Below are 26,519 nucleotides of genomic sequence, written 5' to 3' on the forward strand. Positions count from 1 at the left end.
ACAGTAACCCCAAAGTAGTTAATACAACTAGCAATCCTCCATAAAAAGAGTGTTTTATTAACAGATTCACATATCTTAGAATTAATAGCACTCATTGTTGCATTAAGGTGTATGAATTAAATTCCCTTAAAGACTACACAGACTTTTATTATTTAGTAACTGTTTTTGTGTTTATCTGTGGACCAACATAGAACAAAGCACCAATTTAGCTCCAGCTTCTCCTGACATTGTGTACAATACGTTAAAATCCACAAATACAATAGATGTAGTCCGCTGGATTTGTGAATACATCTTTACCACAACAATAATCAGAAACCAAGACAGAGATTCCTACATTCAAAGTACAACGCGTTAAGACAAGCTGGCATATCGAACAAGCTCACCTCGCACACACAAAATGATCATGAACATACAAATAACACCAACATATTTGAACAGCCATTTATTATTTGCCATGGCTTATATTTTTATATATTTTTGTAACGCAAATATAAAATAAAACACTTTTCATTTCAGGACAGCATTAAGAGCAAGTGATAGTACAGAGGTTAAGCTGAAGAATAGTTAGGAAACTGGATTTAAATGTGTGTGTGTGTGTGAGTGTGTGATTTGACCGTCAGATCCTCTCCCAGATGTTTCATACACCATTGCCAGCATTTTTCAGGACAGAGAGTCTTTCGAGGTTCGTATTGTCGCCGCTTCTTTAGCGCAGAAACAATCCATGTTGTCGTAGCTGTGGGATCTACATGGTGAAATGCCTTGTGTAATCGTACTCTATTGTTGGAATGACAGCTTGCACAAATTTCAGGAAAATCAGAAGATACCTGGAGTTAGGAAGGTTAAGGTAAAGTGATCTATAAGGGGAATAAACATTTGTTTATTACAATAACAACTGCATGAATTAAAGGTACAGTTCACTTAAATATTCTGTTTACTCATAACATGTTCATTTCCTCTTCTGAGGATATTGTGATGTCAAAACCATTTACTTCACAGTTTTTGATGGTTAAGTAGTCAATGGTTACCGCTTTACAACATTCCTCAAAGTATCTTGTGTTCTCGTTTATTTGTTCACAATATCTTCAAGAAAGAAACAAACTAACAGGCTTTGAACAAGTAAACAAGAACACGAAAGATATTTTGAAGAATGTTGCAAAACTGTGACCATTGAAACTAGTAAGAAAAACAAATACTATGGAGGTCAATGGTTACAACATCACAATATCTTCAAGAAAGAAAGAAAGAAACAGATTTTGATGTCGTAACCAGGTTACCGGTTTGCAACATTCTTTACAATATCTTCTTTTGTGTTCTCATTTACTTGTTCAAAACCTGTGGTTTCTTTCTTTCTGTCTTTCTTTCTTGAAGATATTGTGATGTCGTAACCATTGACTTCCATAATGTTCCCGAGTGTCAATGGTTACCATTTTTCAACATTCTTCAAAATATCTTCTTTTGTGTTCTTGTTTACTTGTTCAAAACCTGTTTCTTTCTTTCTTGAAGATATTGTGATGTAATATAACCGCTGACTTGTATAGTATTTGTCTTTCTCACTAAGAGCATCAATGGTTACTGGTTTGCAACATTCTTCAAAATATCTTTTTCTGTGTTTTTGTTTATTTGTTCACATTATCTTCAAGAAAAAAAACGGTTTGAACAAATAAACGAAAACACAGAAGAAGATATTTTGAAGAATGTTGCAAAGCGGTAACCATTGACACTCATAATAAAAAAAACATACTATACAAGTCAGCGCTTATCTTACATCAAAATATCTTAAGAAAGAAAGAAACAGGTTTTGAACAAGTAAACTAGAACAGAAAATAAGATATGTTGAAGAATTTTGCAAACTGGTAATGTTCATTTTATGATTCTGATAAGCAAAAGGGCTGAACACGTTTGGCTAAATTAATGTTTTTCTTGATTTTAAATTTGTTTTGATTCTGATTTCTGCATGATCATTTGAAACTGAAGTTTATAGTAACTGAAACAACGTTTTACTACAAACAATGCAGCATTGATGAGCACAGGATAAATGATTTAGAAATATTTAAAAAATAATAATGATAATAATAAATCTGCTGAACAGAACAGAATGTGCTTCTAAAATAATGCTTGATGTTAATAATTACCAATTATTTTATTCATCTTCAGAACACAAATCAAGAAGAGCTCTCTCATCCTCCATATACAGTGAATGTTTAAAATGAAATGTTCTGACTATGTTTTTGGTTGCTTTTCTAAACTCAGGACCATTGCTGTTTATGGAGGATGAGAGAGCTCTTAGATTTCATCTAATATATCTGAATTTGTGTTCTGAAGATCAATTAAGGTGTCAGGTTGCATCTGAAATTGCATACGTCCATACTATAGTACGCTTCAAACAGCATGCAAGCCGAGTAGTAGGTCTGAATTCAAGAATTACCAATGCAATGCTATTCTGTGATGCACCACGAGAGAATTTATGAATGGGAGTGAAGTGACGAAACTGATGGGTGTAGGTGATCATAACAAAATGGTGGATGTAGGACGCCCGAGTTCCATTCAAACTAATCACATTCATACTGTACAGAACATACTTTTTTAACGGTTGAGTAGTAAGTTTAAAAACAAATGCAGTACCTACTGGGTAGTAGGCGATTTTAGACAAAGCCTTGGTTTATTGGAATGACACGAGGGTGAGTAATTAATAACCGAATTGCCATTTTTGGGTGAACTAACCCTTTAAGAAGATTTTTTCGGAAAAAAAGGATACATATGGACCCCGAGTTCACCTCCTCCTTCCGCCACAGTCTCGATAATCTTTTTCATCACCTCAGCGTGTCTGTCAAATAAACACAGAAGAGCAGATTATTAGTTTGAATAAGGTGTACTGTAAATGAAAGGAAGTCAATTAATAAATAAGATAATAAATGAAACATTGAGGAAATTTGATCTAAAAAAAAACATATAATGTAATTTGGTGATGTCAGCTTTAACTTAATATTATACAATGAAATGCATTGTGGCACAGCAAGAAGGTCGCTGGTTCTAGTCTTGGCTGAGCCAGTTGGCATTTCTGTGTGGAGTTTGCATGTCCTCCCCGTGTTGGCGTGAGTTTAAGTTAACCAAGTTGTTCTGAAAAAATATGCTAATCAAATCAGGTATAAATGTTTGCATTTACCTGCATGGATGTACGGAGCACATAGCAGGTGGAGGGAGATTAGGGTGATTCTCAATGGTGACGGTTTTTTTAACATGATCCTGGCTGATGTCTTCATACATCTGATCCACAGTTAGAGGCTGTCTGTCCTGTGAAAGAGCACAACGCTCTGCCATTAAAGTCCACCTATTATTATTGGTTTTATTCAACTTTCTTTATGAAACACAAGTAAATAAAAAAAGCATTTGTTGTATGCAAATGTGCAATTTCGACTTTTATTTCTCTTTTAAAAACACTTATATTAACATAAATGATCATATACCCCCCCATATTAAACATATAACAATAAAGGAGTGAACAGACAAACAAAAAAAACAGCAAAGTAAATAAACACATAAAATAAACTTTAAAATTAATAATGCTGATCATTATGGTTGAGGAGTAGCTGAATAAATAAGGATAATGGCTATCTGAGTCCTGGTTATTGTGATTTTGGTTGTTTTGAATTGTCTCTGGGTCAATACGTATGAAAGCAAAAGTGAGGGTTAAATCTAATCATGAAATTATTTCCTAAAGAACCACATCAAGATGTGCCAAATCGTCAAAATAATTCAGCAGTGGCCTCAAATGAGTAAAAAGCCTATTAGATGAGCCTTTGAGAGAGAACCTATTATTTTAAATGTAACATTTAGTTTTTGGAGGTCTCTCACAACAGGTTTACATCCACTTAAGGTCTAAGAAATGCTTTATTATTTTATAATAAACACTGCAGCTCTTTATTTACTGTGTCTGAAATGGTTTGTTTAAGGACCGGGTCTCTCTAAACCCTGCCTTTCTATAAGCCTGCTCTGCTGTGATTGGTCAGAGGGCCCAATTCTGTTGTTATTGGTCAGCCACTTACAATGCATGTCAGATAGCAACTCATTTGACCTTTTTCACACTTTTTTTTACCATCACAAACTGTTATTTTACACATTACATAAACGCTAATATATGAAAATAGGAAATGGGCCCTGTAAACAAATTGAATACAGCAACAATACTAAGATATTAATATATTGCATCACGTCAAAGCATAATAAAGCAAAATTACCTCATCATATCCAAACAGCCATAGTCTTGGGGTCTGGTAATATTTGTCATATGTGATATACAGGTCATAAGTTCTTGTCTGTAGAATGGCATCTTCCCCTCCAGCTTCGGCCTTAGTTTTACTTAAATCAGCCATTTTACTTGTGTCAAGAGTGGCCTACAGAAATAAACATGAACAAGTAATTCAAGAAAAAGCACATTATGTTGTTGGAAATCATGTTTTTGGCTTAATTTCTCACATCATCTGTTTCCAAAAGTCCACTTTCTTCATATTCTGAAATACAAACAGAATTGTGTTGAAGTTGTGTAGACTAGATAACAATTTGTATTAACAATATTGTAATAAATAAATAAATTTATAAAAATTCAGGTCTACCTTCCATGTCTGCCGCCTCTCCTTCTTCATCATCATCGTCATCTCCACTATTTCCACAGGCACCCGTCTTCACATTCATATTCATATTATCCTTCATTTGAATACAAAACAAATGATGACATAATAAGCGACCTAATGTACAGTATAAAGAATTCTTTTAGTTTAACTTGATGACCTAAAATATCTATGAAAAACAAAAAATTAACCTATTTAGAAAAATTGCAATTTTAAAAATAAATTAATTAAAAAAAGAAAATGCAAAAACTACTTTGAACTATTATTTAAAACTTGATGACAAATAATAAAACTCATTTTCAAGTTAATGAACTTAACTATCAATCTAAAATAAGAATGAATTAACAACATACACACACAAAATAAGTCAAATTAAACTAAAACTGGAAAATATAGAAAATAAAACATACGAGCATTACTAAAAATGCTATTTTTCCAACTTCTAAGTAATTCACACAGTGTTTCCTAACCTTATTATCCAATGAGATTTCCCGAACAGCTTCAGTCACCCCTGTAACACCTAGCAATACAAAAAAAGTCTATAAGGCTCCGTTGACACATGATACTAAAATATGGTTTTGTTGATCCGATCACTCTGTAAACAGGTGTAAATGGCATCTAAAAACATTTTGTGCCATACCTGCTAACATTAAGGCTGATATATACTTCTGCGTCAAGCGCACGCATATGCTACTGCGCAGCTTACGCGTTGACGCATAGCCGTACGCCGTGGCTGTCGGCGTTGCTGACGTGGACCTCTCAAAAAATTTAACACGTTGCAACGACGTGTAGAGCAAGCTCTGTGATTGGTCAGCTTGGTAGTGCTGACGAGTCAGGGCAGGACTGAGAGCAGCACAAGCTCAATGAAGCGATTGTTTACAAGTGTGGAGTCCCGTGAAGGAGCTCCAGATGGAAAGTTTTGTTTTATGTTTACCTCAAAGTTAGAGCTGTTGCATGTCCGCCGGTTCCTGCCTCAAAATGAGCGAGTTTGAGCCACTTGTACATTCAGAAAGCGTTCAGAAAAAACAAAACAGCAGCAAAGAAACTCGACACAGAGGAACATTAACACCTCACTGCCCACTGGAGTTTCGAAAGTGTTAATGCAGACCAACAGTGACAGCGCGCAGAAGTATAAATGCACAGCTACGCGCGTTGCATGCGCCGAGGGTTAAGCCGGTCACTTGACGCATAAACGCTTTGGACGTATAAACCAGTCCAAAACCAAAATCTGTATTTTGTACTGTCTGGAGCCAGCTTTTCACTCATCATAGCACACGTGCTGCTGATGATGTGACAATAAAAGTGATTTGATATGAAAGGAACCGGCCCAACACTATAAAGAGTTAGAATGAAAAAAAAAAAACATTTCCAAATGTTTATAAATTTCCAAAATTAATAAAAGCAGAGTTATGTTTTTTGTTTTTGCAAATGAACTCGTCATATCAAAAGTGCATTAAAAAAGAAGTGCATAAATTAGACATTTTTAACATAGTCACATGACCACATACACTCAGTTTCTGTTTCTTACCCGAGTTATGAAAGGTGTCCACCCATCCGCCATCTCCATCGTCCTCTTCTATGATGGCCTCCAGCTCATCTGAGTACTCCATCTGTTTACAGCGCTTATAACATGGAACTAAAGCACAAAACACATATTCAGCTTTAATACATTCCACAAACAAAACGTTTGAACTGTGCTTACCGTTTCGAGTTAATAGGAACTGTTTGTCATTGGGCAGATAGGGCTTCACCTTTGCTTCTTCTCCAGATGCCCTAAAAGTGCAAAAAAAATGCTTTAAAAGGCCACAGAAAAGAAGCTGAAGCATATTGTACATCTGACATTCCTCTGAAAAGCCTTAAGCATTTAATTTTAGGACTAGATAATAGTATTAAGAACTGGCTCTACATAAAAACAATGGAGGTATATGGTATGTCTCTATATAGATAGCAGGTAAAATTGTGTGTGTGTGCTTGTTTAAGTGATTTATGAGGACAAACATTTGCATAATGACATAGGTATGACCATAATATAACAATGTTGAGGTTAGGGCTGCACAATATATTAAACATTATTGTTATCGTGATAATAGTACATGCAATATATTAATATTGTAGAAAGATGCAAGAAATTGCTTTTTAATACATTGAAATTGAAAATCAGGATAAGCACCAAAAAATAAGCACCAAAAAATAAGCACCGAAATTAAAATTCTGGGCCGAAACTGAAAATTCTGGATGCACTTGGCTGAATATCGAGATCAAAAATGCTTTGTAATGTCTATAGTTATTTATTATTCACTTGTCAGCTTAGTCCCTTTATTAATCCGGGGTCGCCACAACAGAGTGAACCGCCAACTTATCCAGCACATTTTTACTCAGCGGATGCCCTTCCAGGCGCAACCCAACTATGGGAAACATCCACACACATTCACACACACACTCATACACTACAGACAATTAAGCCTACCCAATTCACCTGTACCGCATGTCTCTGGACTGTGGGGGAAACTGGAGCACCTCCCACGCGAACGCAGGGAGAACATGCAAACTCCACACAGAAATACCAACTGAGCCGAGGATCGAACCAGCGACCCAGCGACCTTCTTGCTGTGATGCGACAGCACTACCTACTGTGCCACTGCCTCGCCTATATTTTATTAAATTAAAAAAAATGCACCGAAAATAAAATTCTGGCCTGAAACGAAAAACTCTGGATGCACTTGGCCAAAAACAGACCAAAAATGCTTTGTAATAACTATAATGACTTAATTAAATTAAAAACATGCACCGAAAATAAAAAACTCTGAATGCATTTGGCTGAGAATAGACCGAAAATGCTTTGTAATAAAGATCATTATTTTATTAAATTAAAAAAATATGCACCGAAATAAAAAATTCATTGACAAAACAGAAAACTTGGATGTACTTGGCTAAAAACGTCGACCAAAACTGCTTTGTAATAATAACTATTATTATTTTAATAAATTAAAAATTATGCACTGAAATGAAAATTCTGGGCCAAAACAAAAAACTCTGAATGCACTTGGACGAAAACAGACTGAAGATGCTTTGTAATAAATATTAGGATTTTATTAAAATAAAAAATCTTTATAAGTCTTTTAACATTTAGCTCAATAACTTGACTTACACTGATAAAAAAAAAAAAACAAGCCAATACAATAACCACATTTTGTTGACAGTGAACGAGTTCATTTAAATGGTCTTTGCTTATCCGGTGAGCATGTGTGGCTCATGCATAGATAATTGGGTTGAAGAAATTAAATATTCACAGAGCAGAATATTGAACTATTTCGAGACTATCAGCACTGACTGCCTTGCCAGTATATACTGTTCTACTATTGGTTAGAGGGTGAATCTAGAGCTGTAAATAAAAACTAATGAAGAGAGTAAAGTTTAGATAGGAAATTGACAACAGCCAATAAGGCTCAGAATATCTGCCCAGGTTTTCATTCGTTCGTAGTGTTGAAACGCTTGCACCATGGCAGTTTATTCAGATTAGAAAAGTTTATTAGTTGAGAAAAATATCCATTATTACCCGTTTATTTTTGTATGATCATTACATAAATAAATCATTTATTAAAAGACAAATAAAAATACTTTTTCTCTAGGGAAAATGTTATATTGCAAGAAATATCACTGTCGCAAAACCCAACAGCAACATCGCATATTTTCGCATAGCAGCCCTAAATGAGATGGTTGATGAGGACATGTCTTGTGTACTTGTCATTTTAAATAAATTAAAATCAGGGTTTTTTCACATTAAACTTTGCCACGGATTTCCGGAGAGGGTTAGGTTTAGGGGTAGAGTTAGGCCATATAAGTGTTTTTTACAGTATAAAATACATTACACTTATGGGGAGTCCTCATAAATCACAAAAGCCAACTGTGTGTGTTCTTGCCATTTCCATGTGGGACAGTGATGAACCAGATGATCTCCTGCTGCAACAAACTGCAAAGAAAATAAAGCACTGTTGAGTTTGAATCATTGCATGTAAATTGCACACTTCCAACCATAACAAAGGCAGAATGCACACTCACCTCCTCTGGAGTTATAACCCCAGTTTCTTTAAATTTAGATTCCTGGAAAAAAAAGCAACACAGGATATAAATAACATCTGGACAATAAAGATGACTTGTCTGAAAGAGAGTTTTGCTAACTCAAATGCAAGTTGACAAACCGTGCCTTGCCCTTTTGATAAGTTAAATCTGTCAAAGTAATAGTTATCTGGTAGACTGCGGTCAACAGATCAATAACAGATGCGGCTTATAAATCAATATTATTTTGCACTACTTTAATACTGTTCTGCAATATTGAATGCAAATACACACATGATTAATATGAAAATACAGCAGTCACTGTACAACAGTTGCAATACATTTAGTTATGAATTTAGCAGATAGTTGAAAATAAACTTATTAAATTGCATTTAAAAAATCATTGTTTTATTTTATTTATATAATGTAAAATTGTAGGTATTTATTAAATTACTGTTTTATTTATTACTTTAAATGGTCATCATACTTATATTTATAACTTTTTTCATTATAAATGTGAAACAACCTAGTAAAAAACTGAAGTGACCCAAACTCCTGGACATATTTAATGTCACATATTTATTTTGTGAATCACAAGGTATGGCAGTTCCACAAAAAATGCTGCACGATAGACGTTATCAGCTTGACAATTAGTTTCTGTCCTCCACTTCCCTAAAAACTGGATGAGGATCGTGTGACTGAACAGGTGCTCAATATACTTTTTTTTTCATATTGCGTGGGATTTGTCTTTTTTGCAGTTTCTAACTTACTTTTTGGTTGCTATTTAAAAACACTGACTGAATTATTTACATGATCTATGCAAGTTGTTACTGAGCACAAACAAGAATTTTGCGTTTTTAACAAACGAAGCACAAATTCACTCCTAATTGTATAAGATCCCAAACAAATAGGCCAAATGCTCAAGACAAAACCTCTGTATGTTCAATTTTTACCATTTTTATATTAATTATATATTAATTAATTAAATTATATATTAAGCCTTTTAATTTATGAAAGATAATACGTTTAAGTTTCAGCTTTGAAAGAAAGTTAACTTAAGAATTGATGGTCACTTTACAGTAAGTATTATTAAAACAATGTATTTATATACTAACATGACATAAACGGATTTATAAATCACAGTTAATGTTAATCTTAACATTGACTAATTCATTAATAATGCTGATGATACACAGGGTAACTTTTTTAGCAATGCTGCTGGGCAACTTTGGAAAATTATGTCATAAAAGAGGAACAATATCACTGGGTAACTAATTATGGCAATGGGGTACAAATACAACATTGTTGCCCATTTTTAATAAAAAAAGAAAAAAAAGAAAAAAGAAAAGCAGGCAACATCACTCTGCAAAATTGCCCGGCAAAATTGCTCAAAAAACCATTGAGGTAAAGTTGGTTATAGATTCAGACATTCGGAAATCATTTTAGCAGCCAAAGTACAGCATTGTTCACAGTCAAATGAATCACAGTAATGCTGTTTTGAAGTCATACTTGCATGTGATTTCAGACCCAATATTCAATGTAACATGGTAAACAAAATATGGAGCCTGTCACAAGTTGTCACTGGATGAATTTGTGAATATAAAACCAACTTCAACCTAAAAAGTTGTTGTGTATCATCAGCATAAAATACACAGTCATGTATTAGGCATGGGCCAGTATATGATAACCTTGGATAAAAAAATCACGGTTTCACGGTATTGTTATTACTGCTCTAAAATATATTATTTTTAAATATCTGAGTAAAAAAACAAAAACCTTTTTCCCTTTAAAAACAATACATTTTATTTTTTTGAAAGATTTATCATATTTTGGAGCACTAAACATGTCAGGCTATATGATTTAAAATTAATCTTTGACTTCTGCTGTCTTCATTAGTTTCAAAAACTAAAATTTCTTTACAATTTAAAACGGCATCTTTGGATATTTCTTTCTGCTGAAGATACTGTTGTCCTAAAAAAAAGTTAAAAAAAAAAAAAGAAAAGAAAAAATCTTACACATAACCTTAGGAATGGTATTACAGAAAATTTTGGCGGTTTTAAAACCTTGACTTTTACAAACCGCTGTATACCTTGAAAACAGTTATCGTTCCATGCCTATTATGTTTTTATTAATGCACTGTGATTTAAAATGAACACTGAACGACTACAGTTTCATTAACTAACGTTACCAACATAAGACGAAAAATACTGTAATAAATGTTTTGTTTATGTTAGAGAACGGTGACGCAGTGGCACAGTAGGTAGTGCTGTCGCCTCACAGTAAGAAGGTTGCTGGTTCGAGCCTCGGCTGGGTCAGTTGGTGTTTGTGTGGAGTTTGCATGTTCTCCCTGCGTTCGCGTGGGTTTCCTCCGGGTGCTCCGGTTTCCCCCACAGTCCAAAGACATGCGGTACAGGTGAATTGGGTAGGCTAAATTGTCCATAGTGTATGAGTGTGAGTGAGTGTGTGTGGATGTTTCCCAGAGATGGGATGCGGCTGGAAGGGCATCCGCTGCGTAAAAACATGCTGGATAAGTTGGCGGTTCATTCCACTGTGGCAACCCCGGATTAATGAAGGGACTAAGCCGACAAGAAAATGAATGAATGAATGAATGTTAGAGAACACATTAACGAAACATTTTAAAGTGCTACAATATGACATTTATGAACAAACATTAATGTTCACTGTGTTGTAGGAAAAACTTGATAACCTGGCTAATGTGACACCATTATGCATCACTGCTCGATGAAAACGCGACATATCTTCTAAAAGCTAAATTTGACCTCACACCCAACGGAATTGAAGATAAAGTTGGTTTATTATTCACACAATCGTTGATTTTAACAGTCCCTATATTGTTTATGACGCTAATTTAACTGTTCAATCTGAAGTCACATGCAAGTTTGACTTCAAAACAACATTAGGACTATTTATATGATATTGATAGTTATTGGCTGCCAATATGATTTCGCTAGTATAATTTGCAAATAATACTTTTCTGAAATTATATTAAGGAGAAAGTATTAATGTTTGAATATAAATACCAACTTTACCTCAATATAAACACTAAGGTAAAGTTAGTTTTATATTCACACATTCATTCAGTGACAACTTGTGACATTCTCCCTATAATGTTTACCATGGTACTTTTTAATATTCGGTCTGAATTAGCATGCAAGTATGACTTCGAAACAACATTAGCACTATTTAATTGGCGGTAAACAATGTTGTACATTGATAGTCATTGGCTTCTAATATAATTTTGCAATGTAGAATAATCGCAAATAATACATTTCTGAAATTATATTATTAAGGAGAAAGTCCCAATGTGTGAATAAAAAAAAACAACTTTCCCTTAATCAAAAATGTTGCTGTGTATCATCTGCATAAAATACAAAGTTGCCTATTAATTAACACATGGTGAGGTTAAACAAACTAACAATGAACAATTAGTTTTTTAACTTGATGTGAACAACATAAGATGAATAAATACTGTAATAAATGTTTTGTTTATGTTAGAGAACACATCAACAACATATGATTGCAAAGGGTTTAAAAATAAATTGTCAACAAACATTTATGTTCACTGTGTTACAGGAAAACCCTGACAACCTGACTGATGTGACACCTTTATGAATCACTGCTCGACGAAAACACAACACTTACATCTTCTAAAAGCTAAATTTGACCTCACACTGCAAGAAATTGTCATCAATTGATGTAAAGTTAGTTTTATATTGTTAGTTAACAATGCTAATCTGAATATTTGGTCTAAATTAGCACGCGAGTATGACTTCAAAACAACATTAGCACCATTTATTTGACTGTGGACAATGTTGTACTTTGACAGTTATCGGCTGCTAATATGATTTCACAATTTAGATTTTACAAATAATACATTTCTGAAAATATATTATTAAGGATAAAGTCTTTATGTGTGAATATAAATACCAACTTTACCTCAATATAAACACTTAAGTAAAGTTGGTTTTATATTTGCACATTCGTTTAGTGACAACTTGTGACATTCTCCCTATAATGTTTACCATGCTACTTTTTAATATTGGGTCTGAAATGACCAGCAAGTGTGACTTAAAAGCAACATTAGCACTATTTGACTGTGAACAATGTTGTACTTTGATAGTCGTTGGCTGATAATATGATTTCACTATTTAGATTTTGCAAAAAACACCATTCTGAAATTATATTATTAAGGAGAAAGTCAGAATGTGCGAATATAAAACCAACTTTACCTCAATTTAAAAACTTTGCCTGTTTGTTTTTGCTAAAACTCCGTCTGCTGAAGTTCGGGCCATCTCACAGGTTGCATGTTTTCATTAATAGACATTCGTAACTGTTGTTATTGATCGCTTCTGACTGATCAATACTGCACCAGCAGAGTATTTTAATCTCAATTCTAACTCTTTTTAAACCTCACATACAACACAGCAGCTACTTGATGCGGACTGCAAAACATGCTAACACTCCTGGGCTTACCTTCAAAACTGGCGTCAAAAACTCCGCGACCCCCAGAGCAGTGCCTTTCACCGAGTTTATCACGTTCTGCATGCTGGAAAAAGAGTCTTCACGTTGGCGATCAAGCTGAGATTTTCTGATGAAATATGCTTGAGTTTAACTACACTGTTTAAAGACAGTCTAGCCGAGCCACACCACATGACCTAAATCATCTGACAGACACTTCCGCATTTCAGATATCGCGATATTACACGACGCCTCTTTCTGACCATTCTGACAAGCAAAACCTAGGAGCGGTGATTTTTTTAATCTTTTATTTTAGATGCATAAGATTATATTTTAATTACATGTAAGCATCCTAAATTCTAATATATTTTTGGGGAATATATATATTTAGCTTCTGTTGTGCAATATTGATTTATTGCTACTTATATTTAGATTGTTTCTATGTATTTTAATGCGAATTTGCATTTGTTTGTTTTTAATAAATTTGTTTGTCTTGTTTAACCGTATTTTTCATTAATTATTAAGCAATTATTGAATTATTATATTGTATTAATCTTATTTTTTTTAAATAATAGATTCCATATTTTATAATAACATTTATTTATTTGTATTTAAGTTTTTAAATGTATTTATTTCAATCTTGCATCTAATACTGATATTTGTATTAATTATTTAAAATTCACATTTATGAAATATTAAGTTTAGATCTTTCCAAAACATGTTTAGCAGGATAATTTCTATGGAGAATTTTGTATGACACTTCTTTAATCTTGTTATTTAAGCAAAACTTATTTGTCAACTTCCAAGCTTTAAGAGGGATACAAATCACCAGGTCACAAAATATGCCAACATCTTCATGCAAAATCAAATGTTGAAAGAAGAGCCATCAGACATTGCTTTATTAAACCGTTCTCTCTCAAGATGTAAGACAATAATAGTTGGCAAGCATGTTTTATAAACTGATATGTATAATATGTAACGTATATAATAAAATAACCAAAACAGAGGGTGGGACTAAGTACAAATCGTTCATTGGCCGAGCGTGGTCACGTGACTCTTGTGACATCACCTGCGGGAATCTTTAATCGTCTTTGGTGGTCCAAAAGTGATCTCCAAAGTTACTGAAGTACGGAAATAACATACTTTTGCAAATTAAAGTCAAACGCGCACGATTATTTTAATGTATACATAATATAAACCCTCGTCACGGTCTTGTTTTGTAAACTTAAATTATAGAAACATTTTATTAAATAAACAGCGCATTTTACTTGTGTCACCAAACTGTATTTTTAACAACTCACAAGATTATAAACTGTTTTAAAACTTTCGACAAAGCTTACTTTTTAAATCTCTGTAGTGTAAACAGAGACAGACCACACACAGACTGGGATTCAGGCTGAGAGAGACGGAGATCCGCCATTGCGGTGGTAACGGTAGTTTCTGTGTCCCGTCAGCGTCAAACTGTAAATAAAGTCACGATATCGACACATTTACGTTAAAGCGACGTTTAATACCACCTAAAGCAGCGAGGTGAGTTGCCTGCTACTTCTCGTAAACTAATACACATCTGAAGTAAACTTTTTTCGTACTAACACTAAAAGTAGTATTGTTTAAATAGTGGGCTTTGTTCAGACAGGAGTGTTAAGTATCTTGTATCTTTTTAAATATCTTTGTAATTTGATTATTCCCTGTGTACTAAACTAAAACCAAGCTATTCTAAAGTATCATTCTTGTTTTTACAGTAAAGAGCTAATTACATGAGTTATAACGTTATGAGAACTTGTTATCAAACTTAACAACACACTTCTGAAGAGCTAACTTATAACGTTAACGTTACTTGAAACATATGAGTCAAATTCACTGTGATTTACGATTGTATTTTAGTTTTTAGTACGATTTTCAGTTTTAATAAAAAAAGAATATGCATAGTATATGAAATAACAAGAGGTTTTATGCTGGTAAACAGCTTGTTACCTTTCTTTTAGGTCCATATTCATCTAATATTAGACCTGGATGTTGTTATTTTGCACATTACCACTTCATTTTTGCACTTGATTGATCTATTATGGCTGTAAAATCAAAAACTTTGTTTCATTTGTTAACATAATTGCATTATTAACCATATGACAAATATTTAATTCGTTCAGTGAAATTTGCTATCAAGCATAATTCTTTATGTAAAATGTAAATGCTGTATATGTGTTTTGTCCATAGAAATACATTATTTACTACTGAAAACTTAGGCAATTGATGTACATTTTCTGTGCACAGCATGTACACTCACCGGCCACTTTATTAGACACACCTTACCAGTACCAGGTTAGACCCCTTTTTGCCTTCAGTACTGTCTTAATCCTTCATGGCATAGATTCAACAAGGTACTGGAAATATTCCTCAGACTTTGATCTATATTGACATGATAGCACCATGCAGTTGCTGCAGATTTGTCAGCAGCACATCTATGATACGTCCTCACATTACACAACATGCCAAAGGTGCTCTATTGGATTGAGATCTAGTGACTGTGGAGGCCATTTGAATTCAGTGAAATCAATGTCATGTTCAAGAAACCAGTCTGAGGTGATTCACGCTTTATGACATGGCGCGTTATTCTGCTGGAAGTAGCCATCAGAAGATGAGTACACTGTGGTCATAAAGGGATGGACATGGTTAGCCACAATAATCAGGTGAGCTGTGGTGTTGACATGATGCTCAATCGGTACTAATGGGCCCAAAGTGTGCCAAGAAAATATCCCCCACACCATTACACCACCAACAGCAGCCTGAACCATTGATACAAGGCAGGATGGGTCCATGCTTTCATGTTGTTGACGTCAAATTCTGACCGTACCATCCATATGTTGCTGCAGAAATCAAGACTCATCACACCGGGCAACGTTTTTCCAATCTTCTATTGTCCAATTTTGGTGAGCCTGCGTGAATTGTAGCCTCAGTTTCCTGTTCTTAGCTGACAGGAGTGGCACCCGGTGTTCTTCTGCTGCTGTAGCCCATTCGCCTCAAGGTTGGACATGTTGTGTGTTCAGTGATGCTCTTCTGCAACACTTCGATTGTATCGAGTGCATATTTGAGACACTGTTGCCTTTCTATCAGCTGAAATCAGTCTGGCCATTCTCCTCTGACATTCTGTCATCAACAAGGCATTTGCGCCCACAGAACTGCCGCTCACTGCGTTTTTTCTCTTTTTTGGACCATTCTCTGTAAACCCTTGAGATGGTTGTGTTTCCCAGTAAATCAGCAGTTTCTTAAATACTTAGACCAGCCCGTCTGGCACCATCAACTATGCCACGTTCAAAGTCACTCAAATCAGCTTTATTCCCCATTCTGATGCTCGGTTTGAACTGCAGCAGATCATCTTGACCATGTCTACATGCATAAATCCGTTAAGTTGCTTACATGTGATTGGCTGATTAGAAATTTGCATTAATAAGCAGTTAGACAGGTGATCCTAATAAAATGGCTGGTGAGTGTATATGTAATAAATGGATAATCACATTAATTGTCAGATGTTTTCAATAACAATATTCAGCTAACATTCAATTCAATAGCAAAACCGCTGCTATACTTGGACATTCTGCAAAATATCTCTCCACAGAAGGCAAGTTTTAGTAAAGCATGTATAATAACAATAATAATCAATAGTTTTTTTTTCTTCTTTCCAGGACATCTTTGTGAAATGATTAAGCAACGGATCTCTGTATCTCTGCAAACAAATCCATGGTCTGCATATGGATGATGTAGTGCACTTACCATGAACACCAGCAGCAATGAAACCTCCCTGGCGAACACCACAGATGTGGAAAACCGCAGCGCCTGGATCCTGGAGTCTGTCATCATATTAGCCATTGCCGTGTTTGTATGTCTGGGCAATCTGCTAGTTGTGCTGACTCTTTATCGGAAGCCGTATCTATTAACGCCAAGCAATAAGTTTGTGTTCAGCCTTACGCTTTCCAACCTCCTGTTGTCTGTTCTGGTTCTGCCGTTTGTCGTGGCCAGTTCTGTTCGTGGAGAATGGCTGTTTGGTGTTGTATGGTGCAACTTCTCGGCTCTGCTATATCTGCTCATCAGCTCTGCCAGCATGCTCACGTTGGGAGCCATTGCCATTGACAGGTGAGCTCTTGTATATTTGTTATTGTAACTGAAATGTGAGTCCTTGTACTTGTAATTATGCTCATAACTGATGTTTGGCACAAAATGAGAAAACACCACCCATTCATTCATTCATTCTGTGCATTTTCTTTTCTACTGACAATTTACCCTACCCAATTCACCTGTACCGCATGTCTTTGGACTGTGGGGGAAACCGGAGCACCCGGAGGAAACCCACGCAAACGCAGGGATAACATGCAAACTCCACACAGAAACTCCAACTGACCCAGCCGAGGCTCTAACCAGCGACCTTCTTGCTGTGAGGCACCAGCACTACCTACTGCACCACTGTGACGCCCACGCCACCCATCATTGTGTATTAAATCATTGTTTATAGTCATTTGTGTTGCGCAGTATGTTAAAATGATCAAAATATTGCAGATGGGTTGCAATAAATGAGCAATTTAATGCAAAAGTATTTATACAAAATTACAGAATAATATAATTAGTACATAAGATAATAATTACGGGCGCCGTATATATATATATATATATATATATATATATATATGTGTGTGTGTGTGTGTGTGTGTGTGTGTGTGTGTGTGTGTATATGGCTGTGCACAGTGGCGCACGTTCCCCTCACAGCAAAAATGTTGCTGGTTTAAGCCTCAGCTGGAACAGTTGGTGTTTCTGTGTGGAGTTTGCATGTTCTCCCTGTGCCCGCATGGGTTTCTTCCGGGTGCTCCGTTATCCCCTACAAGTCCAAAGACATGTGGTATAGGTGAATAGGGTATTCTGACTTCAACTGTATATATATATATATATATATATATATATATATATATATATATATATATATATATATATATGTATGTATGTATCTATGTATGTACGTATGTATATATATATATATATATATATATATATATATATATATATATATATGTATGTATTATACATTAGCATGATTCATTCCCCTACTGAATGATCTCACTCAAAATTAATACATTTGGTTACAATTTAAGGACCAATTCTCACTATTAACTAGTTGCTTATTAGCATGCATGTTATTGAGATATTGGCTGCCACTAGGACTTATAAAGCACATGTTCTGTATGATCTTATTCTACATCCATAATCCTACCCAATACCTAAACTACCCTAATAATACTAATTATAAGAAGCAAATTAGGAGTTTACTGAAGCAAAAGTCAAAATGGTTTGCTAAGAGTGAGAACTGTCACCAATCTCGTTCCTGGAGGTCCAGTGCCCTGCAGGGTTTAGCTTTAACTTGCCTCAACACACCTGCCTGGGTGTTTCAAGTATACCTAGTAAGACCTTGATTAGCTTATTCAGGTGTGTTTGATTAATGTTGGAGCTAAAATCTGCAGAACACCGGGCCTACGTTACCTACCGAGTGCATCTAAGTTGGTAATCTCATTCGCCATGCAGTATTAAACATTGCATTAAAAATACACGCTTTCAGCAGTTTCTCGAATCAAATATCTTGTTTGTCACAAGGGGCATGAATGAAATGTTCCTGAATAAAAGAGCCAAGCTGCAGTTATTAAAGTCCACCATTTAATAATTTGGCAAATAATTTGATTATTGTTGTCCATGTAAACACAGTCACTGTCTTTCTCCCCTGCGACTGTGTGTTTGTTTTGCCTCTGTGAAAATCTGCGTGTGCCCAAACCGAAACTCCCATTTTTATGCAAATGTTAATGACCCTTCCCTCTTTCTCTCCGCCGACACTCCTTCCTAAACAGAGTTAGACACACCCACTTTCCTGACTTTTTTTTGTTGCTGAAATAGGGGGTTTTGTGGACCTTTAAAATCAAGTGTGACCAAACATTCCTTTTAAGTATAACAAAGTATATCGCAATATATATTGGAGAAAAACAAAATGTCGCAATGTCAGATTTTTCCAATATCATGCAGCCTTAGTTGTGGCTAATGGGGATCTAAATAAATAAACAAATCACTTCTTGTGTTTTGTCAGGTACTACGCTGTTCTCTTCCCAATGGTCTACCCCATCAAGATCACCGGTAATCGAGCATCGCTGGCTATCGTCTACCTGTGGCTTCACTCTCTTTTAGGTTGCCTTCCTCCTCTTTTCGGCTGGTCCACCTTCGAGTTCGACCCCTTCAAGAAGACCTGCACTGTGGCCTGGTATCGTGAGGTCAGCTACACTGCATTCTGGGTAGTGTGGTGCTGTCTGGTCCCCCTGTCCGCCATGCTCATATGCTACGGCCTAATCTTTCGTGTTGCACGACACAAAGCTCGTAAAGTGCATTGTGGGACGGTTGTCATCGTTCAATCGTCATCCAATCGAAATGGACGCAAAAACTCCACCGCCTCGGTTTCCTCCATTGGTAGCCGCAAAGGTTTAATCTACGCCGGCAGCCAGTGTAAAGCATTGGTTACTATTTTGGTGGTCATTGGGACTTATTTGATGACATGGGGGCCGTATGTGGTTGTGATCTGCACTGAGGCCTTATGGGGGAGAGGAAGTGTGTCATCCTGTTTGGAGACCGCGGTGTCCTGGCTGTCCTTCATCAGTGCGGCTTGTCATCCTCTTATATACGGGCTGTGGAATAAGACCGTGAGGAAAGAACTACTGGGCATGTGCTGCACTGATCACCACTACAGGGAATCATTCGTTAGTCGCCATAGGAAGAACCGCCTTTTTAGCATCTCCAACCGAATCACAGGTGAGTGTTTTAACCTGGTTGCTTTCATTGGGAGTTGGAGGACAATGCCGTGGTTGTTTGGTTGGGAAGGGATATGATGTTAGTAATAACGTGTGCATTATTTTATATGTGAGAATCATTCATCCATTTTCTAGTCCCTTTAATAATCTAGGGTCGCCACAGCGGAATGAACCGGCAACTTATCCAGCACGTTTTTATGCAGCGGATGCAACCCATCTCTGGGAAACATCCACATTCACTCACTCACTCATTCACACACTACGAACAATTTATCCTGCATAATTCACCTGTACTGCATGTCTTTGGACTGTGGGGGAAACTGGAGCACCCGGAGGAAACCCTCGCGAATGCAGGAAAAACATGCAAACTCCACACAGAAACACCAACTGAGCAGAGACTCAAATTAGCGACCCAGCGACCTTTTTGCTGTGAGGCGACAGCACTTCCATATACTAGGCGACGCAGAGTATATGGAAAAAATATTACAATATAGTAATATATTTTTTACATTTAAGTTATAAAATATGAATTAGTTTATTTGTGAGAATAATTTTCTAATTAATTTATTTTTTATTAAATGAATCATTTTATAATATTAATATAATCATTTAAAAAAATAAAAAAATTAAATATTATTATAATATAGTAATATAACTTATTACATTTAAGTAATAAAATGTTAATTATTTTATTTGTGAGAATGATTTTTTGTTATATGAATCATTAATTCATAATCATTATATAAATAATTATCTACTTATAATAATATAACTATTTTATAAAAAGTATTACATATATAATAATATTATTATAAATATATAACTATTTATATAATTATATATATATATATATATATATATATATATATATATATATATATATATATATATAGCTATTATTAATTTCATGATTCATATAATAAAAAGAAATCAGTCTTTTTTATTATTTATAAAAAAAAATATATATATATATATTTTTTTTTTTACAAAATATAAACATGATATAATAACATTTTATTATAAAATATGTAATATATTAATTTACTTTAAAATGATAATGCATAATCAAAAAATTATTATTACTTTAATAAATAATTTATTTGTTAATAATCTGAATTAGCTTGCTGACTGTTTGGGAACTGTCGTAAAAGGAAGGGATGGTTTGCTTTACAAAAAAACATAAACTTTTTTTAAAATTCTTTCTGCGAAACACAAAATACTGTGCAAATACTGTGTCCTGCCTTAAACGGACATGTTTCTGTTGCAGATCTTGGCATGTCTCCGCACCTGACGGCTGTGTTGGCCGGAGGAGGACAGCTTTTAGGAGCTGGCAGCAGCACAGGTGACACTGGCTTCAGCTTCTCCCAGGACTCAGGTGTGTTTCTATCCACACATTTGAAAAAATGTATTTATTTCTGGATTGCAAAGCTGAATTTTCAGCATTATTACTCTCGTTCAAATGCTCACTGACACTAAGTTCAATATTTCACACTGTGCTATGTAATAATGACGTGGGAATTGGTTTATATACAGATAAAAATATTATGAAGGACATTAATTGTTGACCAATTTAATCACACATAATAATTGTTTTATGTGATGATGTGCAGCAGATGTTAAGTATGTCCCTCACTTTACAATGAATATCTGAAAGCATTCAATGCATGATGAAGCCTATTAAAATGAAGTTATAATGCCTTTATAATTTATGTTTTAAAAAATGTCCCTGGATGAGTTACAGTTCAGTAATATCACATAAGCAAGAGTACAATTTTCCCCAATTTAAACATTCAAGCATGACCTCAAACTTTATCCAACATTTTACAAACAGGAAGTTAAACTTAAGTTACATTTTTCAAACAATAATTGTGTTTCGGACCAAACACACACTTTGCATTTATAAGAAAACTGTAAAAGGCATCCTCACATAGATCTTAATTTTGTTAAAATGTTTATCCCAAAATTAAACTTGTAGTGTATCTACTGTACACATGTATTTTTATAGTATCTTCAACAGCAGTTTCTGTCCTGAAGTGTTTTGTTTTGTTCTGCAGGGACAGACACCATGTTGCTGGATAATTATTCTGAAGGGGCAGAAAACTCACACTACTCTGCTTTATTCAACAAGCGCAGGAGTTCAGTCATGTTTGAGGACCAGGTGGAACCGCAGATGAAAGGTAGAAAAAAATGTGCTCGAGATAAAAAAATTTGGTTAGAGAAAGATTATTAATATATTAATAAATATTACATTTTATCCACTTTAAATACTACTTAAATATATATATATATATATACAGTTGAAGTCAAAATTATTAGCCCCCCTTTGATTTTTTTCCTCTTTAAATATTTCCCAAATGATGTTTAACAGAGAAAGAACATTTTCACAGTATGTCTGATAATATTTTTTCTTCTGGAGAAAGTCTGATTTGTTTTATTTCGGCTAGAATAAAAGCAGTTTTTATTTTTTTAAAACCATTTTAAGTTCAAAATTATTAGCCCCTTTAAGCTTTTTTTTTTTTTGATAGTCTACAGAACAAACCATCATTTTACAATAACTTGCCTAATTACCCTAACCTGCCTAGTTCACCTAATTAACCCAGTTAAGCCTTTAAATGTCACTTTAAGCTGTATAGAAGTGTCTTGAAAAATAAAAGACACTTCACAATAATATTGCAATTATTTATATTTTACTATTATTATTATACATTTTATTATTTATAAATTAATAAAATAAATTACATTTCAAATCGGACATATTTTCTAATTACAATGCCTATTTTAAGTACAGACATACACTGTAATAAAGTCGCTGGCTATCGGGAAGAAGGAGGCAGAAAACCGGCAAACATTTAAATGTTTTTAATAATGATAAAAGAAAACAAACAGATAGCAGCTTCTCACAGAGACTGCCGCCAAGCTGAAAGCAAAAAGTTTTCATGCCTGGTCCTCTCTCATCTTCCACTGCTGTCTCTTCTCCTTTTATAATCCAGAGCTCCTCTGCTGGACTTCATCCCGTTCCCACAGCTCTCGGCCCCGCCCACTCGCTGTACATGTTACTTACATGTAAATATTTGTTTTCTTTGCATCGACTACAAAACAGTATAGACCCTAAAACCCAAACCTATCACAGAAAAGTGTCCAAAACCCCATTTTTCAGTTGCTGATTCATATTCAAATTACATTTTTTATCACATACGGAGTCAAACACAGTATGATATGCAATGAAATGCTTACACATTCACTCATAACCTTAAAAACAACAAGAACAAAAATAATAATCATAATAACAATCTAAATTGAAATATAATTTTAATATAAAAATAATTCAAATATGAACTATTTAAAGACTTTCAATACAGAATATGTGGTATAAACAATAGAATTGTTTCTAACATAATACCTGGTGCATAAGCTGATATTATTGAGGGTGATGTAGTGATTGTTATTGTGTGATCAGGGGAGGAGGAGTCTCAGCAGTTGAAGGCGGAGCTTCATCAGGTGATTGACAGTTTCGCCTCCAGCATGGCGAAGGCCATCGAGAGTGACGCTAAACTCCAGCTGTTCAGTAGCGAGACTCAGATGGACAGATCTTCATCATGTCGAGCCGCACAAAGAGGCTCACGACAGACGGACGGACAGAGAGCTCGACTACAGAGTATAGACGAAGGCATCGGCGCTGATGACAGAGATCAAGACCACGAGGACGATATCGAGGAAATATGCGCATAAATTAATTTACATTTTCAGTACGGTAGGTGTTTGACAAAAGCCAAGAATCTCCAAATTCCGTCACTGACATTAATACTGCAAAGATTCCATCATATTCATCCTACAAAAGATCAAAATAAATCAAGCATGGCTGGAAAAAAGTTACATTTCCAACCAATTAAAAAAACATTTATGTTTTATATAAAGCAGATTTATATAAGGGCTAGTTTCTGTTCAAATAAATATGTCACAAAATGGGTTTATACAAAAATATTAAGACTACAAAAACATTTTCACTTACAGAAAATTAGTAGACAAATAAGACAAAACAATTGACAATTAAAAACAATTGACAATTATGAACAACATGTTTATAAAGTAGTTTAATAAAAAAATAAAATCATAAAAATGGTTAAACATTTTTTAGATTGGAGGACAGTATTTAAAAAAAAATTATATATATATATATATATATATATATATATATATATATATATATATATATATATATATATATATATATATATATATATACACTCACCGGCCACTTTATTAGGTGCACTAGCCCAAAAGCTCCTTAATCCAAATTTCCAAGCAACCAATCACATGGCAGCAACTCAATGCATTTAGATCTCCTTCAGTTCAAACTGAGTATCAGAATGCAGAAGAAAGGTTCTTTAAGTGACTTTGAACGTGTCTCAGAAGCTACTGATCTACTGGTATTTTCACGCACAACCATCTCAAGGGTTTACGGAGAATGGTCTGAAAATAGAAAAATATCCAGTGAGCGGCAGTTCTGTGGGCGCAAATGCCTTGTTGATGTCAGAGGTCAGAGGAGAATGGCCAGACTGATTCAAGCTGATAGAAAGGCAACAGTGACTCAAATAAGCACTCATTACAACCGAGGTCTGCAGAAGAGCATCTCTGAAAGTACAACACGTACATCCTTGAGGCGAATGGGCTACAGCAGCAGAAGACCACACCGGGTGCCACTCCTGTTAGCTAAGAACAGGAAACTGAGGCTACAATTCGCACAGGCTCACCAAAAATGGACAACAGAAGATTGGAAAAACGTTGTTTTGTCTGATGAGTCTCGATTTCTGCTGCGACATTCGATGGTAGGGTCAGAATTTGGTGTCAATAACATGAAGCATGAATATATCCTGCCTTTTGTCAACGGTTCAGGCTGGTGGTGTTGGTGTAATGGTGTGGGGGATATTTTCTTGGCACACTTTGGGCCCATTAGTACCAATTGAGCATTGTATAAACGCCTTATTTCCAATACTTGTTGAATCTATGCCACGAATGATTAAGGCAGTTCTGAAGGCAAAAGGAGGTTCAACCCGGTACTAGAAAGGTGTACCTAATAAAGTGGCCGATGAGTGTAATTACTAACATAAAAGTTTGAAATAAAAATATTTAAAAACATAAGAGAATAAAAAAAGTGTCAGACTGAAAAAAGCGAGAAATCAAATAAATGAGAATAAATAAACATAAATTCAGAATTTTTCATTAAAATGAATAAAATAGATACCACCTCAAACTGTTCGGCATTTTGAAGCAAGAAAGCATCGATTAAAAATGTACTTTATAAAAATGGATAATTTACATTTAAACATGATAACTTGTCTTTTTTTATTTGACCTATTTAATATTGACTATTGTATTGACAAACACTGTGTTTAAAAGGATAATTCACCCAAAATGAAAACTTCCTGTTAATTATTATTTATACAGCTAGACATCTACGTTAACGGTAAAGAGTGCTAACTTTGTGGCAACTAGCCCCGATCTAATAACTGTAGACACCTCATCATTCATTAACCTTTTGATTTTCGTCTTTAGCACTGTTTACATCTTTCTCAGTCTGCTTTTCTTAAAATCATGTATTGCTTGGTGTCATATTTAGCTTGGATGTGGCCAGTACTGCATGTTTACCGATGCTTAATCCTGCCAAAATATATCAACCACTATCTATTAGGGAAGCAAAGATTTCTGCAAAGTGTTGTTGTTTTACTTTGACAACATTTAGTCTTCTGTTCATACTTTAGTACATGATCCATTAGACATTTCTACAGTGAAAACAATGTTGTAAAATACTGATAATTCTAGTCTTATTTTTTAAAGATACGAAGGTGGAAATGGTTTTTTAATCTTTTGGCATATAACTGTTTTTGTACTGTAAATTCAGATGTAAACACTTTTTGTACTGTTTTTTATGAATTAGTCAGTGTTTTATATCATCCTTCTGATAATAAACAGCACTTGTATTTCTTAGTCTGTTTCTTATATTGTCATTGGTCAGTAATGTATTGGTGTAGAGATAAGGCAGGCTTAAAAAGTTTTTGACTCTTCTAAAGCTTAAAAAATAGCATAATATTTTACATAGACAGGCATAGCCTTTTGAGTTCTAAATAGGCTCAACCCTATTGTTTACTGTAGTATAAAACACTTTCTGTATTCAAGTGCATTTTTTGTTTCCATGTAGGCCAGGGGTGTCCAAACTTGGTCCTGGAGGGCTGGTGTCCTGCTGAGTTTAGCTCCAACTTGCTTCAACACACCAGCCAGGAGGTTTTCAGTTTATCTAGTAAGAGCTTGATTAGCCGGTTCAGGTGTGTTTGATAAGGGATGGAGCTAAACTCTCTAGGACACTGACCATCTAGGACCAAGTTTGGACACCACTGATGTAGGCCTAATAAATAAATAAACTGCCACTTTTCTAATTGAATGGCATACACACACACACACACACACACACACACACACACACATATATATATATATATACACACACACATCTGTTCCCATTGTCACAGGCAATAGATTA

At 34.8% G+C, this 26,519-nt stretch overlaps 2 protein-coding genes across 6 annotated transcripts; one reads left to right on the top strand and one right to left on the bottom strand.

Moving 5' to 3' along the window:
- Positions 1-34: 34 nt before the first annotated feature.
- On the bottom strand, positions 35-13,364 carry atg3 (autophagy related 3). Of its 2 annotated transcripts, none has more exons than XR_015492527.1 (12): positions 13,176-13,364; positions 8,685-8,726; positions 8,546-8,595; positions 6,328-6,398; positions 6,154-6,261; positions 5,096-5,145; positions 4,611-4,701; positions 4,474-4,508; positions 4,236-4,391; positions 3,164-3,291; positions 2,254-2,824; positions 35-2,176 (listed from the first exon to the last, which is right to left on the bottom strand). XR_015492527.1 is itself a non-coding variant. In NM_200022.1 (12 exon segments), coding segments are annotated over 12 exon segments (954 nt in total). In that variant the 5' UTR covers positions 13,248-13,361; the 3' UTR covers positions 152-742.
- Positions 13,365-14,558: 1,194 nt separating this feature from the next.
- Positions 14,559-25,967, top strand: gpr161a (G protein-coupled receptor 161a). Of its 4 annotated transcripts, none has more exons than XM_087256573.1 (7): positions 14,559-14,690; positions 16,841-17,288; positions 19,273-19,985; positions 21,252-21,359; positions 22,039-22,161; positions 23,442-24,130; positions 25,065-25,967. In XM_087256573.1, the coding sequence occupies exons 2-6, from the start codon at positions 16,930-16,932 to the stop codon at positions 23,711-23,713; spliced, it is 1,575 nt and encodes a 524-aa protein (XP_087112699.1). In that variant the 5' UTR covers positions 14,559-14,690; positions 16,841-16,929; the 3' UTR covers positions 23,714-24,130; positions 25,065-25,967. The 4 variants fall into 4 exon arrangements, with proteins under 4 accessions (XP_087112699.1, XP_087112700.1, XP_087112701.1 ...); XM_087256574.1 differs by having other exon boundaries at positions 23,442-24,070; positions 25,050-25,967; XM_087256575.1 differs by having other exon boundaries at positions 23,442-24,070.
- Positions 25,968-26,519: the final 552 nt, after the last annotated feature.

This window comes from Danio rerio, chromosome 6, assembly GCF_052040795.2.
Source record: "Danio rerio strain M-AB ecotype USA chromosome 6, GRCz13ab, whole genome shotgun sequence".
Taxonomy (NCBI): domain Eukaryota; kingdom Metazoa; phylum Chordata; class Actinopteri; order Cypriniformes; family Danionidae; genus Danio; species Danio rerio.